At 49.1% G+C, this 16,385-nt stretch overlaps 2 protein-coding genes across 11 annotated transcripts; both read right to left on the bottom strand.

The window, feature by feature from the left end:
- Window positions 1-166: 166 nt before the first annotated feature.
- KCTD17 (potassium channel tetramerization domain containing 17) lies at window positions 167-7,850 on the bottom strand. Of its 9 annotated transcripts, XM_071730078.1 has the most exons (8): window positions 7,365-7,585; window positions 6,669-6,777; window positions 4,451-4,542; window positions 3,446-3,541; window positions 2,947-3,072; window positions 2,313-2,379; window positions 1,784-1,854; window positions 167-887 (listed from the first exon to the last, which is right to left on the bottom strand). In XM_071730078.1, the coding sequence occupies exons 1-8, from the start codon at window positions 7,569-7,571 to the stop codon at window positions 858-860; spliced, it is 798 nt and encodes a 265-aa protein (XP_071586179.1). In that variant the 5' UTR covers window positions 7,572-7,585; the 3' UTR covers window positions 167-857. The 9 variants fall into 9 exon arrangements, with proteins under 9 accessions (XP_071586179.1, XP_071586201.1, XP_071586222.1 ...); XM_071730100.1 differs by lacking the exon at window positions 1,784-1,854 and having other exon boundaries at window positions 2,248-2,379; XM_071730121.1 differs by lacking the exon at window positions 1,784-1,854 and having other exon boundaries at window positions 167-797; window positions 2,248-2,379.
- A 5,656-nt stretch (window positions 7,851-13,506) lies between these two features.
- On the bottom strand, window positions 13,507-16,374 carry MPST (mercaptopyruvate sulfurtransferase). 2 transcript variants are annotated; one of them, XM_071730162.1, is made up of 3 exons: window positions 16,289-16,374; window positions 15,081-15,733; window positions 13,507-14,489 (listed from the first exon to the last, which is right to left on the bottom strand). In XM_071730162.1, exons 2-3 carry the CDS (start codon window positions 15,673-15,675, stop codon window positions 14,191-14,193), a joined length of 894 nt encoding a protein of 297 aa, XP_071586263.1. In that variant the 5' UTR covers window positions 15,676-15,733; window positions 16,289-16,374; the 3' UTR covers window positions 13,507-14,190. The 2 variants fall into 2 exon arrangements, with proteins under 2 accessions (XP_071586263.1, XP_071586253.1); XM_071730152.1 differs by having other exon boundaries at window positions 16,256-16,338.
- Between the last annotated feature and the right edge of the window lie 11 nt (window positions 16,375-16,385).

Here is a 16,385-nt window from a genome sequence, read left to right as displayed (position 1 = left end):
GGGGATGCAGCACAGACATGGTGGGAAGTACCTCCAGCCCCCAGAAGACAGATGCAGCCCAGGCAGCTTCTGGTCGCACCAAGTGATGAATCCAAACTCCTTTTCTCCAGCTCCCACCCCCTTCTACCAGCACTAAACTTCTGCCACTTGAAAGGAGAGACAGCAATGAGGAACAGACTGTGAATTTTATTGAGGAGCTACAACCTGGTGTCCTCAGACAGAGCAGTGAAGAAAACAACCCTCTTCCAGAGATTCCAGGGGATCTCCTCATGCTAGCAGAGACATCATTAGGTACTAGCATGTTCTAGGTGCCCAGGAAGCCCTGTCTCCTCCTCACCTTGCCAACACAGGGCTGCTTTGGGGGACAGAAGCATGATGCCCGGCATAGGGACACCCCGAGAAAAAGGCAGTGGCTCTTCATCAGAGGGCTCTTCATTTGCCCTCTGGACACAATCCCCAGCCAGCTGCCTGCAACAGTGAAAGGGCAAGGCCTGGTCCTACAGCAGCTGCCACCACCTCGGGGCCTCAGTGGCATCCAGGGTGTGCAGGCTGCAGTGGCTGATACCTGATGTCCCCAGTAGGGGCCACTGTGACATTAAGGAAAGCCAGCCTGCCAGGCATGGCAAGGGGACCCTGTGCTCCAGCCCCTGCAGCAGTCCAGGGGATCTTGCCCTCCTCCAGGGCTGAATCTCAGGCCTCCGAGGTGAGTTCGTAAAAAAAAAATAATTGCTGCATGTAAAGAGTGAGTGGAGAGTGTGGCTGGGGAGTGTCACTGTGGGGCAAGGGGCTGCTGTACACTGCAGTACAAAAATACAGATATAAAACAGAAATTAAAGGGCTGGCGTGGAGTAGTGGGATCACATCCTGAGACCTCTGGCTTGTAACAGCTAGAGAAGGGCAGAGAAAAAGAGAAAGAAAGTCAATGGCAGAGAAAAAAAAAGCAACTGAGCAGAAAGGGGGGAGTGAAAAACAGGAAAGAGGAAATGACAGAAAATTAGCACAGATGGCAAAAGAAATGTGGAGTGAGGGTGGGAGAAGGGAGAAGAAGGAAGGATAAGTCCATGTGATTAACATACACTGACTTTTAAGAGAATAACACTCAGGTCCCAGAACCACGGACAAGGAGGCTCGCAAACAGAGGGAGAGAGAAATGTCGGCCAGCTAACAAGTGCCTTTCACGGGGATGGAGACTGGTATTGAGCACTTCTGGTTTCACAAGAGCCAGTTTTCCAGTATGAGAGAGGAATCCTCCTTCCAAAGCTTTCTGTACACATCCCAGCCAGGCAGCCTGCCTGAGCAGTAAGCAGAGCTCAGAGGCTCATTTTGCACACAGCTGCAGAACATCTGGAGCCACCCTCTCCCACTGCGCTCTAAACCCTAGCAGAGGCGGTGGGGGAAAAGCCCAGGGAAGCAGGAGTGGAATGGGGGGAAAAAAAAGTGACTGTCTGCCTTCTGCAAACCACCCTCAGGCTGGCAGGCAAAAGAGCTGCGGATGGCAGCCTGGAGAAGCGATCTGGCATGCGTGTCAGGCACACACGTGGCAGACTTCCTCTCCCCAGCTCTTCTCCAGGCCACCCCTGCCTGCTTCGCATTCATCTCCACCCCTCTTCATCTCTTCCAGCTGCACCCTCTCTCTGCTGCCAGAGCCTCCAGTCCGGAGCAATAGGGCCTGCTTGGCGGGTACAGGCACACATAGGATGAGAATCAGGAAATCTGTTTTAGGGATGAGCCAACCTCCCCTCCCTCCCCTTCCTTCCCCAAGCTCTACAAACCGGGGCCATACCCACAGGAGGGAAGTGTCATTCATGCAGAGCTCGGGCTGGCGGGAGCTGAGAGTGCAGACAGGTAACATACCTGCAGAGGAGGAAAAGTGAGGAGCAGAAAGAGACAAGGCCCCAGGCAGGGACTACTTTTAACCCCTGGGGGGAGGTGTGTGTTTGTGGATGTGTTAGAGAGAAGGAAAGAGGGTGGATGCTGGGGAGTGGTGCAGGGTGGGAGGCAGGTGAGAGTGCAGGAAGGAGGGTCTGGAGGAAGGAAGAGTTTAGTGCAATCCCAAATGAATGGACAGTCTGCAAATAAAAATACAACCATAAGTAAACCAAACCTTTTAAAATATAAAGCAGCAGCCATGGTAACCGCTCTCCCTTGTGAAGTTCACCTCCAGAGAGACTCCTGCTCCTGGAGAGGCCTTCCCCCATATCCCACACCTGCCCTGGTCCTCCCCTGCTGCTATCTGCGAGCTCTCACCAGAAAGGTGGACGGGTCTATGCTTGGGATTTACTTTTATCATTTTCCTCAAGGATTTGCTGCACCTTTATCCTCTGCTTCTGCCTCCTCCTCCACCTCCTGCTCTTCCTCCTCTGGGTCCTCCTCTGTGCTCTGTGGCCCAGCATGCAGGACAAAGGGAAGAAAGAGTGGAGATACTTGCAAGATGAGCAATGGCAGTTCTTTCTGATATACAAGGGAATAAACACTGAAATGCTGTCTTGACATAGGAATAAAATGGGACCTTTCCCCAGCTCTGGGTCAGGGAGCAGAGATTTATCTTCCTCTGGAAGAGGAAAGGGAGCAGATGATAACTATGCCTCTTAGGCTGGGATTCAGCCAAAGGAAAGAGAATACTGCAACACCTCAGGGAAATCAGACCCTACCAGCAGAGTGACACAAGCAGCATGGTCATGAGGACGCATGAGGGAAATGTTAAAGGAGCATGAGAAGTGCCAGGGTCACCTAAAGCCATTTGCCACACACAGCTGGACACCAATGCTCTCAACTCATACACTCCTTTTGGGAAATGGGTGTGTAATGTCACGGTGCTCAACACCAGGACAAGCCCCTGTATTTCACCACTGAGACTCCCCACAGTCACAGTGGAGAGAGGAGAGAAAGAGGGAACTAAGAATGTCACTGGCAACAGGAGCAGGGCAATAGTAAAGTGGGTCTCACCTTGGCTTTGTGGCTGGGCTCAGAGCTCAGGCCATTGGGGGAGTTGTACAGCTCTTTGGAGACCACACACAGGAACTCTGTCTGATCCTCATTCCCATAGGTATAGGATGAGCCAATGTTCACAAGCTAGAAAGGACAAGACCAAGAATTACAAGTACATGGCACTGCAAACATTGACTCCACCTGGGGAGCAAGGAAGAAAGCCCACCATGCAGCATGGAGTCCAATCCATACTCCAAGTAGAAAGGCCTCATAACTAAGATGAGGAGGCAGCACAGAGAACCAGGAGAAGAGTGAACCAGGATGCAAACTAGTTTAACCTCACACAGTATCCACTAAACCTCCAGAGAAAGGGCAAGGAAGAGCCAGTGTGATAGTACCATCAATGACTGACCAATATCCTCAGAGAGGGAAAGTGCCTTTCCTGGGGACTTTATATTATACATGATCTTCTCCCCAAAATACAACTCCTTACCACCTTTCTCTACCCTCTCCATACCTGCTCAAAGCGCCATCCATCTGACATAGTGGAAACCATCTGAGTGAGCTCCTCCTCCTGGCACTGTAGCACACGGTAGACATGCTTAGGAGGCACCTGATAGCAAAATTGCAAAACATGTTTACAAGTCAGATGCTAAAATCTGTTGCCCTCCTGCAGAATGAAGTGGGAGTACCCCCCTCTGACAGACCTGTCCTCTTCTCAATGTCCTAGGTCAAAGGGGAGTGGGAACCACAACCCAACTTTCTGCTACGCTGTTACGGGGATCAAGAATAATGATGCTGGAGAGATCGAGCTGAGTGCTTCCTGCATTGTTCCCAGAAAATACTGGGCTCTTTCTATGGGGAGTTTGCATTTGTAGTTAGAAAATCATTTATGCAAATGCCACAAATGCTGATGGGGTTTTGTGAGCACAAACCAACTGTGTAGCTGGAGGCTTACAACCTGAGGCAGATATGATGAAAAGTGAGGTATCAGCCAACACTCTCAGAAGAGAGATTTTTAAAGATTATTGGCCAAGATCAGGTGTGATTGTGCCACAGGACTGATTCCTTGTGCCTCACTGTCTACACTTAGCTCTTTCACTGCCATGTCTTCACCTGTCCCCACCAGGTTTCTCGACAGGTATCCCCATGCTTTTCACTATGATTACACTTACAGGACTCCCCACACTAGAGCCCTCCTCTACACAACACCTTTGTTCTCCTCACCAGCATTCTTCCATATCCTACAGCAATGAGCTAACTTCTTCCAAAAGCTACTGGAACTCTTTTGGTTTCAGGGGCTACCTCCAGCATTCCTTCTAGGGATGCAAAACTAATCTATAACTTGTTTATTGTAACTAAAATGGTGTCAGCTTGTCCCTTGCAAGATTTTGTTATGCAGACATTAGCTCATAAACTCTAATCAGTTGATTCTTTCTGTTCCTTGCTGCTTCTCCCAAGTCTGCTCTCAATTTCCACAGTCCCTCCTTCTCCCACCCCACTCTATTTTTCCTTGCCTTACCTGAGTTACTGTGTAGTCCTTCTCCTCCAGTCGATCCTTGATTATTCGGATTAAAGGACCAATGTTGTAGAACTCAGCTTCTTCTAGGACCCCTGAGAAACAAAGACAGAATCACCACAAGGACAGAAAGTTAACAACCCATCTTTGCTTTTTTGCTTGAAAATTTCTGATGAACTCTGAGCCTCCCAAGGTCCATAGGGAGAAATGACACTGCAGCCTCACTTTTTTAACAGATTTCCGTTTCTTGAAGCTCTTACTGCAAAGAATTGAACCCTGGGTCTCTGCATTGCCTCTCTAATGCTCACCCTGATTTCCTTGTGCTGCCTGCTATTACAGAAAGAACCCTGTGAGGGAAGGCCTGTGCCAAGAACTGCTAATACCTCTCAGATAACTGGCCAAGAAGAATAAATGTAGGCTTCAGTCACTCAATGACCACTAGTTATCACTTTGTCCAGGCTCCCTTAAGGCAGAGAACCATTATTTGTTCTGACAATGTCATCAAAAGACACCAGAAAATCCCAACTTTCCTCTTGAGTCATATTGCTTCAGGCGATCTTTGGTTCTCTCCTCTCCTTCACCTCAAAGCAGGTAAATAGATAAGTGTTTTGGTTCTTTTCTCTATGGTGTCTGCATCCATCACCTCTCCTGAGACTCACCTGTTTGCTAGCAGGCCTTCAGGGAAAGGGAGGGGAGTTCCCAGAGGGCTGGTGAGGGAAAGGGAGCTAGAAGCCAACACTCACATGTCCCCAGAGCAGTACAAAAACAATGCAGGTAGGGAGATTCATCCTTCACTACCTGACACGCTCAGATTTCTTCCAAGTCCCTCATTCAGCTATGAATCATCTAATGACTTAGTTTTGTGCCAGCCTGAGCATCCACAGCAGGAACGAAAAGCAATACTAACCTGTGAATGGGAGTCCTGTTTATGTTTCAGATACGATGGTAAAACCTGTGCACGAACTCTGTTTGAACTCAAGACTAAAAGAAATGTCAAGTAGGAAGCACCTCAGAATTGTGTTTGTTACAAGTCTGTACTATTTCTTAGATATATTATTGGAATTAGAAATCATATGACAATTCTAAATGAAACTTTCCTTGCATCAGGTAAAAATATGTATGAGAGACAGAGGCAAGATTAATGAACATGCAGAAACTGTGTTTAGCGTGGGCTGGATATAGCACAGGCTGTCTCTGGAACTGGCTCCTTTTTCAATTCTAGCATCCAAAAAATAACAAGGCATTGGGGACTGCTTGCTAGTAACACTGTGATGTTACTGAAATATCTATTGGATAGGATACTGAAATATCCTATTCAACTCCCTGACAACCTCATATGGGGGACTTGTTTGCCTGGCTGGAATTACTGCAGTCCACAACACATCAGAGCACCAGTAGCATATATTGAATATCACTCATTAATGACTTCTTTATTACAGTCAGTAGAAGAGATGATTTTGGTTTTGTTTGGTCTTCTGGATTTTCAGAGTTCAAGGGAAAGCTAGAAGGATGATGAAGGGACTTGAGCATCTCTCCTATGAAGAAAGACTGAGAGAACTGGGGCTGTTTAGCCTTGAGAAAAGAAGGCTGAGAGGGGATCTTATTAATGTCTATAAATATCTGAGGGAGGTGCGTCAAGAGGAAGGGGCCATTCTCTTTTCAGTGGTGTCCAGTAGTAGGACAATGAATAATGGATTTAAGCTAGAACATAGGAAGTTCCACCTCAACATGAGGAGAAACTTCATTATTGTGAGGGTGACAGAGCACTGGAACAGGCTGCCCAGAGAGGTTGTGGAGTCTTCTTCTCTGGAGACTTTCAAAACCCACCTGGATGTGTTCCTGGGTGGCCTGCCCTAGGTGATCCTGCTTTGGCAGGGGGTTGGACTAGATGATTTCTAGAGGTCCTTTCCAGCCCCTAACATTCTGTGATTCTATGATTAGAAACACTCAGTCATTAACAGAAAAATCAGTCAGAGAGCTTGGTTTAAAGTGGATCAGGAACAAGGAAAAAATGGTTTATTGAGGCTGGGAGATTTTACCTACTTCTCCCTTCATGACATCTCTGCTGAATGAAGGGTCTTGAAGCCACACCACCTCTCAAATCCCCCCCAAATCAACCTCCAAAAGAAGAATGAGAGACAACAAGGTCAACAGCAAGTCCTACTATGTCCTGGCCACAGCAATAATGTCAAGCAGGAAGTTTCTGAATTGCAAGACTCACCCTCTTCAGCCATATCTTTATCCAGGACCAGCTTCCCATGACGGAGGAAATTCAGGATGGGTCCAAAGTAAGTGGGGTCCCGGTCTATTAGGTATGCACCAGTCTCATCCTAGCAACAGAGACAGACCATGGGGATAAAAACCCCATGGGAAACTTGTAACCAACCTTCAAATGATCCCGATGATAAGAAAAAACAAACCTAAGCAAAAATGTCCCCTATTTCAAAGACTCCTTGGAAAACATGGTCCCCTCAGTGTCCCTAGCCAAATCAGCTCAGCATGGAGCTTAACTCCTGCATTGGTATGCTCAGCATGCCATCTCAGCCTAGCTCAGAAAGCAAAAAAAAACTGCCTCAGTCTCCTTCTGCAACTGTGCATACAGGCCTAGTGTGAGAGCAGAGAGCCCCCTAACAGGAAAAAGGCTGAGTCAGGAGAAGATACAGCTCAGAAGTAGACTGGGGATGTGGGGTGAAAAGTGTAAGAGCAGGGGTGATGGGGAGATGGCCTCCTTTTTCCACAGCTTGGGCCGACAGGCACCAGGCTACAACACAGCAAGGTGGGATCTGGCAAGGGGAAGTCCTTTCCGAGAGAGGGAAGGGAAAGAGCAGGGATTTTTCCCCCAGTCAGTCCTGCATCCCTCCAGCCCTCCCCATACTCAGTGGGGCAAGGTCTGCGGGAGGCAACCCAGCTGCCTTACCCGGTCCGACTGCAGCTCCTCGCCCTGGCACAAGCGACACAGGAAAGATTTCTGCTCCCGACACAGGGTCTGCCTGGTGGTGAGGAAGACGGTGCCCCCCACATTGAGCCTCACCCACTTGGCCTGGGTACCAGAGGGTGGCGGAATGTCCCAGGTGCAGCGTAGCCCCACGGCACCCTGCATCTCCTCCCCGCCCTCCATCCTCATCCTCACACACACACACAGACACACACCCCTTTCCTTCGGCGTCCAAGGACTGCCGCAGGTGCTGCCTACAGGAGAATGCCGGGATCTGTAGTTTTATCTGCCTCTCCCCCCCGCAGCACTCCTGTTTTCTCAGGGGCAGGGTCTTCCCTGCCACCGCCAAGGGAGTCCCAAGGGGAGGAAGCATGCTTTGTGCTGGAGGGTACTGCTGTGGCTACCAAGGGTGGGCACAACCACAGCTCCACAGTGCGGAGCCTCCCCTGCCTTCTTCCTTCTTCCCGTTTTCACTAACCAGCCGCCAGGCACCGGTTCGGAGGTGCAGGGTGTTATGCAAAAATCGTCAGCATTTATTTCCATAGACACCCTCTCCGTCTCACTGCAAGGTTCTGGGAAGTGTAGTTTGCCGGGACGTGCACAAAAGGGTGCTGGGAACCGTAGTTTTCCCAGCCCTCTGTCGCTGCAAGGAGGATACTGTAACGGAGGGGGCTGCACTGTACTGCGTGATCCCCACCCTTCAGCTGGTAGCCTTCTGCCTGATTCCAGCCCTGGGTCTTGCCTGCAAGCTTGTTCAGAGTCAGGAACAACCTACTCCCTGGCAGTCAGCAGAATAAACCCGTCAGTGCTGCACCCCACAGCTTTCCCTTCAAGAGATTTATTACATCGGTCTTACAGCTCTGTGCTGCACCAGTTGCCACGCAGTTCTTCTTGCAAAATGTGCAGACGGTTGCCTTCTTGTTAACATACGTAGAGACACTCTTGGGAACTGTGTCCTGGATCTGCATGAAGTGCTGGTAGGGGGCAGGAATTACTTTATTTCCAGCTCGGAAGAGTCGCTGAGTCAGCAAACTGCCCTCCGATCTGTGCCACCCTACCAGCACAAACCATGCCAGACAGACCTGCTGTATCCTTCCCCTGTGCTCCTGCCATCCCTGTTGGTGTCTGGGCAACAAGAGGTCTCAGATTTAAACTTAGCTCTGTGTGGAGTTTCACCTCTGCCCCAGGCACCTATCACCCCCCAAGGCTGATGTGCCAACCCTGCCGTAAGCCTTCCAGCCCTGCCTCAGCCACTTGCTCCTGCCAGGCTCAGCCTGGAGCTCAGAAACTCACACCCCACGGGACTCTGTTCAAATGCACTCCTTGGCACAGATAAAGCCTGAACGAGCTCTCTCTCCAGCAGCTCAGCTTCTCCTACTCCCATCTAAGCACGGCCGTGCTTGCCAGCAGCTCGAGCATATTAGGAATGGGAAGGCAAGGCTGATTTTTCACCTGAATGTGGCCCAAAGCCTTCATTCACATAAGCAACTTTCTGGCTTTTCCTTGCCAGGGCAATGCAGCACTGCAGAGACACCGTGGTGCCTTGCAGACACTTTATTGATCTTGCACCTAGATCTTTGTGTCTTTGTAAGGGGGTGTTTATTGAGGGAAGAGGGTAGATAAAGACAAGCATTATGATTTACTCTAATATTCCTTTTCTTCTCGTCCTTCTCTCTCCTTTTACTTACAAATCATTCCCTTTTATCATTACAGGACATTAAGGCACAGTCACCGTTCCCCTGAATCACCAAGGACTTCTCCACAAAGACAGTGTGTGTGCTTTGCTCCTTCTGAGGAGGAGTGCGAAGGGGAGGAGGGGAAGAGAGGGTAATATGGAAAAGGTTTCAATATTGCTGATCTCTAGCTAATTTAAGCACAGGAACAAATCAACTGCTGCAGGGTATAAATTCCAGGAAGTCTGTATTTCCATGAATTTATATCAGGAGTTGGCCAGCACTAGAGAGACCAGTAGCAGGGAGAGGATGAAAAATTGTTTTTTCCTACCTATACAGAGCAGTCTTTGGCCCAAATTAAAGCCCAGCCCTTGGACCATGCCCCACTGAGCAGTGGTGTGCATCAAAGATGCTCAGACTAACACTGAGCTGAGCTGAAGCATCACATGGTGAACACAGCTCTGGGCTGTAGAACTATTGCCCTGCTACTTCTGGCTCAGAGCCAAACCACAGCAAACCTGAGAACTCTGCCCTATGTGCAAGGGGTGCAGGACCCTGTCTGTGCCGGCTGCAGCTCCAGCAGAGAATGAGGATAAGGACTGGGGCTCCCTGATATGACTGAAGGAGTTGGGTGGCAACACACACTCCCTTATCTCCCCCTCTGAGAAACCTGCCCTGCCTTAGTTTTCTTCTTTCTTCCCTCAAGGGTTGACCCCATCTCCTTTTCCTCCCCTCACACACAGCCCCTCAGCCCCTTGCCCCTTTTTAAGTCCATCTCTTGCTCTCAATGCCATCTTCCCCAGCCTTTCCCATGCCAGTGATGCTCACAGATCAGGTATTCAGAGCACACTTTCTTCCATCACCTTTAGCATCCATCTGTGGCCAGCACTTCACACCTTGCTCAGCCCAGGGGAAATCTCAAGCTCAGTTGGTAAATCTAAAGAGATATACTTGGAGTAAGGAAAGAGTTCAAGTTATACCACTTCCATCCCACGAGCCGCCTTTTCTGCAATATACAGCACAAAATTTATTGGAAATCCCCCAGACAAGGGGAATCCTCATAGTATGTGAAAATCTTTTTTTTTAGGCCAAAGTCAGCCTGGGGTTACTAACTGAAATGCTATGATGAGTTGGTGGTGTGGGCCAAATGCAGGCCTGATTTGCACAGCATCGCCAGACATCTTTCTGAGATGCAACTAGCATGCCCTTGTTAAGGTCCATTAAAATCAAGCTACAGAACAGAGGAGAAATAAATTAAAATAATCGAATGGCTGTTCCTTCTGCTTTGATGATAAATATATCTAAACCACAGGCACAGAAACAGAGAGACAGGAGCAAGCAAGAGTGTACACAGGGCTGTGTGACTGCATAATGCTGCTGAGTACCCAGCCAAGGTCACAATTGCCACGGGGACAATTGCACAAACTGGGGGCAGGAAAAACTGGACAGCCAGAGGCAGACAGATGGTGGGGCTGAGTAAGAGTGGAGGAAAACAAAGCAGGGAGTAAACTCAGAGTTTCTTGGTTCAGCAGCCAGCAGGGCCGAGGTGCAAACCTGCAGAAAGCTACACAGGCTGTAGCTCTCTGTGCATACATTGCAGCCTGACAAGTCAGATGGGTACATGCATGCAATGCACCACTGATATTGCAGAGCTGCTCCTAGGGAAGTGTTGCATTGTGGAGTGGCAGTGGGAGCAGGGATCACTATGTATTGGCACGGAGAGTGTCACCACTGTGGCAGGTTGGGAACACACACCTGGGATTAAACCTGTGTGATTGATTAGTTCATGAACACACTGCAGCATGAAGCACCAGGAAAGAAACTGGATCTCCTCTTGCTTCTCTGTAGGAAGTGAGGCAGGGAGGACATGTAATGCTCTGACATTTTGTCAGTAAGCCAACAGTGACCTGGGCAAAGAAACCACCCCGAACACTGGATTTGGGTGTGGAAGGCAGACAGTTCACTTGTAGTCAAGAGAGCACAGCTCGACTGCTGTTGAGCCAGGCATACTGGAGCAGGAAGATAAAGGCCCTGTGTCCTTCAGGAGAGCTAATCTTCCTCCAGCTCCCTGTGTCCTGACATCTGTGACCAAGGCACCTGCATTCAAAACACCATGAAAAGTCTGTGTGTTTGTGCATGCATCAATCAGCACCTTTGCTGGAAGAATTCTGGGAGGAGGACACAGAATAGTCACGTAGCACCTGGTTGCGTGCTGGGACCAGGAGAGAGAGGAGGAAAAAGGAAAACCCCTGCAGGTAATAGCAATTACCATTGCTCGTGCAGTGGTCCTTACTGCAAAGGGTCATTGGTGCTGGCACAAGGGCTGCTTTGGAATTAGGGAAAGTTTGCAGGGGAACAAAAGGTTTGCTAGGAAGTGAACTGTGAAATAGTGCAGCCTGACTGCTAGGCAGCTAGGGAGGGAAGGGAGAGGAAGGCAGGGAACAGTGACATGTAAGGAACAAAGGACTGAGGGATTACTTTCAGAGAACCATTACCAGACTGTTTTCAGAGTCCAAAACTGCTTCAAGAGAAAAGTATTTATGATAGTAAAATATACAAATAAATCAGTGCTGGCCTGTGCTTCTCAAACTTACACAGAGAGCTGCAAAAGCTCCAGTCTCGCCAGCCAAAGGTCAACGTGAACCTATTCCTACATCACCTATATCAGTTTTTTAGGCTACTTTTTGGCCACCATGAGCCCTATCCCACCAAAGATATGCTATTCCCTTCTACCTATGGCAAATTTTGCACAGGAGAGTTATGAATATTCACATCTACTTCTCCCCTTCTCAGTTTTAAGTTCCCATAGGTAAACCCACCCACTAAGTCAGGGACATAAAGATCTGCAGAACATTTATAGTCCTTGTGCAAGTCCTCTCAGCTGTTCCATATGTCCAGTAGCATCTGTTATGGCTCAAAATAGGTTTTTGCAGTCTCCAGGCTTTGAAAACATTGTCTCAGTCTCCACAATGTTCCCAGTGCACTGCCTGCAGCGTGAGAACAGATCTCAACTAAAACTAGGGAGAATATCAGAAGACACTCAGATTTTTTTTTATATGTGATGTAACAGGGCATACCCCAGAAAGACAAAATACCTTGCTGTGGGGTGGAAATTCTCAATTCCTCCTCCCTGGGGAAATCAAGGCAAAGCTAAGCATCTGGTAAAAGATTTGCCAAGAAGCTGGGAAAATTAAGACCTCTGAGAATTCGTGGTTCAAAACCTGAATGGGAGAAGGGCAGCAATCAGCTGATTGCTTGCCAAACCTTGGCACACATACCAGAGAAGGGGGAAGGGGCTCTGCTAGAAGTCACTGAGCCACACAGCCAAAATGCAGAGCAAGGGGAGAGGGAAATCTTTCACAGTTTGTGATCCCCAGGTGGATAGCTGGGCTGCACCAGACACCTCCCCATTACACACAGAACAGAGAAAAGCAGCTCAGCCTGAAGAAGAAGAAGCAGAGATGACCACTGCCTCCAGAACTGATGGGACCAGGAAGAAAGAAGAAACACTGTGACTAAGCTGCATTGCCACATGCTCTGGAAGGACAAGAGCAAAAGCCAGCCCCCTGCATCCATGGGAAACTATTAACAAAGTCTGAAAGAATACATCAGTTTTCTCTAATAACTAAATTTTCCTGGAGGAACACAGCAGGCACATCACTCCTTTAAGTCTTTTTGTTATGTGGGAGCCTGGCCACGTACTCACAAAATGAGCTTCACCTTTCAGCCACACCCATGGTGTTAAACTTGAACCATCCACCCTGGGAAAGCCTCTTACCTTGACTGATGGTGGGAGATGCCAAAAATCCTGAACTAACAAGATATCACAAGCCAGATCCTGCTACAGGATCCCATACTAGACAATGCTGTCTGTACAAATATCACAAAATTGTGTTGCAGGGATTGGGAGGCCCCTCCACAGTGAGTTTAGAACCACTTGCTGCTCCCAGCCAGTCACTGTACTGTGCTTATCCTTTTGTTTTCAAGTCAGCACCATACTGCAGCTTTAAAATTTAAGAGCTCTCTTTTAAAATTTAAGTGCTTTAAAATGTAAGGGGTACTCCTCCATAGGTCTGAGTTCCCTTTAAGTTTTTTAAGTTTATATGGCAAGTCTCACGGAAAGAATAGAAACAACCATGCAGAGCAATCTTCACCATGTGAGCTGATATCCAGCCTTTGAAGAATGAGAGTTGTGACTGTCTAACATGGAGTTCTAGGCCAAAAAGCAAATGGACAAGGACTGAAAAGAGGATGATGGTGGAAAGTCTGAAGAGAAAGGCAGGCTATTGTCTTTCCTGGGCCAGAGAGCTTGTTGAGGGTAAGAGACGTAGTACTGCTCATGGACAGAAGGAAATACCTCATTTGAATCAAGACAAAATGATCCTATAAAAACACACTTCCTGAAAAGGAATCACCCAAACACCACTCACATAAGTTACATTCAGCAGAAAGACCTTGAAACAAATCTTTATTTACCCTTTTTTTACTGCCAGAATCTTTTTCCCTGGGGGATTCTGGACCACGGGAGTGCAAACCTGGCTAAGTACACACTGCAGTTAAGAGTCCAAGTGCAATAAGAAATCCAAATCAAGTCTCTCAAGTGCCAACCAGGAAGCCATATCTGCTCCTTTAACAGCTATTGTCTTTCTCCAAACCTTTGCACCGAAAATAGCCATAAAGTGCACAGATGGCTTCTAGGAAAGAGGCAGAGCAGGATCATGAGGCACAGTTATACAAGTATGACCTTCCCATTGAATGAATATTGTGGAATGTCCAGAGTCATAAGTTTGGCTTGACTCCATTATTTCCCTGTACCACCACCAGCACTTTTTCCCTTCCATCTGATATGGTAAAATAAGTTATGGAACACAGAACAGCTGAAATTGGAAGTGACCTTGGGAGGACATCTGGTTCACCCTACCTGCTCAAGAAGGGTCACCTAGAGCCAGCTGCCCAGGTCATCTTTATGCTCCTAAACAACAGTAGGGTAAGGAGAAAGTGCCAATGCACCATGTGCCTGTACTTGTTACTCAACACCTTCACCTCAAGAAATTTAACCAAGAATGCTACACCCCTCTTTTCCAAATCCTGCTTCAAGGCAAATCATCTGCAGAGCTGGGAGATGAAGCAGCTTGTTACACTGTCTTCCCCTTTCCCTCAGAAATAATATTTTCAGGCTGTGCCCGCATATACCATTCCACCCAGGCCCCATCATACACAGCAACATCTGGTTTGCCACAGAGGTATGCCCCCAGAGCCACGTGGCAGGCAGTGACCCCAGAGCCACATGTAGCTACCATGGGCTTTAAGAGGTCCACCTTCTTCTCCTGGAACAGACTACGGATCTGCTCAGGGGTCTTCTCTAAGCCAGACTCTGTAAGGAAATCGGTGAAGGGGATGTTCGTCGACCCAGGGACATGACCAGGCTCAATTCCTGGAGGAAAAGCAATACAAATAGGAATTAACCTCTACTGTCTGTGACAAATCCATTGCAAACCTCATTTTCTGTTTCACTGTGAGTAATATTTATAGTCTAGTGTATTTTATTAAAACAAATGCATTGGGTTTGTTAAGCTTTGTTTTACTAGACTACTGATTACTTAGGAAGGATGGCTCTAACCTTCAGGTTACCACATGCACAATAACCTGTCAAGTTCTGTTCTTCCTCACAGTTCCTTCCACATCTTCCCTGCATCAAAGCGACCCACCCTGGTGAGGTGACTGAAGAACCTCCACTGGGCCTTCTGAGGGGAAAAGTAACACCAGCACATGAAGAGACTGATTAATCTTTGAGGTGTACAAAGCTACATTCCTCACCCCAGTCCCTCCTGACCATCCCGCTCCTGAATCTTCAAAAAGCAGCACTAGCTCGTCAAAAGGAGAGGACAGGTGGATACAGTGCCTCAAATCCCATCCTGTAAAGGACAAGCCTACTTCCCTTCACTATCTTTACAGGAGAAAAAACTGATGGGCACCTTAAATGCAGCCCCTTTTTATTATGCCAGTGTCTCAGGAGGCACATTACCATCTCGGGGCTCTGGCTCTACTCCCTGGAAACGTCCTGCAGCACGAGCATCCACAAGCTGAAAGTGGTGGGAATCCAAGTTATCTAAGACGTCCTCGTATGTTTTCACCAGAGACTTGTCCAAGGAGGCGTGGAACTCAGAGGGAGCTACCTGGCTTTTCCCAGAGCTCACCGCATGCCCTTCTCTCTGCCAGTTCTTCAGGCCGCCATCCAGAAGGGAGACGGCTTCATGTCCAAAGGCCCGGAACATCCACCACACCCGGGGTGCTGAGAAAAGACCCTGGTCACTGGCATCATACACCACAACATGGGAGTCATTCCCCACACCCAGTTTCCCCACGTACTCAGCAAAGTCAGTAGCTTTGGGCAGCATGTGATCGTAAGGTGAAGTGCGGTCACTGCACTGGTCAATATCAAAGAAAACTGCACCCGGGATATGGCGCTCCTCAAATTCCTGCTTCGGGTTACGCTTCATCTTTGGCAAATACCAGGATGCGTCCACGACTCTCAAGGCCAGACCAGCTTGCTGGGATTTGATGGCTTCTGAAAGCCATTTTGCAGACACCAGAGCACGGTAGAGGAGTTGTTGTGACATTGCTCCCGAATCCTGGCCGAGGCTACCTGATTCCTGGGCTCTGCCTGAATCCACCTGACTGCAAAAGGAGGAAAGTCGCAAATTAGGAACTAGTCTTACAAAAAGCAAGCAGACCAAGACGCATTTTGGGACCAAGGACTCGTGTCCGCACCGAGGTGCTTTCTAACCTTACAGTGAAGGGTGTGAAATGTTCCAGGCCTGAAAATAAAGTTCCACAGAGTTCATCCCAAAACCTATCCCGGAGCAGGCCTGCCATGGCACCAGCCTGCCCTGCACCCAGCCCACCCTGGCCCCCACCAGGCAGCGCTGACTGGGAACGGGGAAGCGGGGCAGCCCCAGGGACCCTCAGCCGAGGGAGCACCGCAGGTCCCAGGGAGAGGAGGGCTCTGCCCCACCGCTCTCACCGCCCCGGAGCCCACCTCCAGCCCCGGCGCCCCTCAGGCGGACTGGACCCCTGTCTCCTCCCGCTGCGTCCCCTCCCACCCCAGACACCTCCAACTCCAGTACCAACGGGGTCGCGGTTCTCTTCGCGCAAGCAGCGGGGGAAGAAGAAGGGCTGACCCGCCGCACCGCCCCGTACCTCCGTGCTGGGCCTCAGCCGAGCAATACCCACCCTCAGACCCCGCCAGCCATGGCCGCCGCCAGGGGGGTGGGGGAGAGACGGAGCCCTCCCAGCGGGACGGTCCCGGACGGTGCCGCCCACCCCCACA

Source organism: Heliangelus exortis, chromosome 1, assembly GCF_036169615.1.
Source record: "Heliangelus exortis chromosome 1, bHelExo1.hap1, whole genome shotgun sequence".
Classification (NCBI taxonomy): domain Eukaryota; kingdom Metazoa; phylum Chordata; class Aves; order Apodiformes; family Trochilidae; genus Heliangelus; species Heliangelus exortis.
The sequence above is the reverse complement of the archived record's forward strand: the minus strand, read 5'-3'. Positions and strand labels throughout refer to the sequence as shown.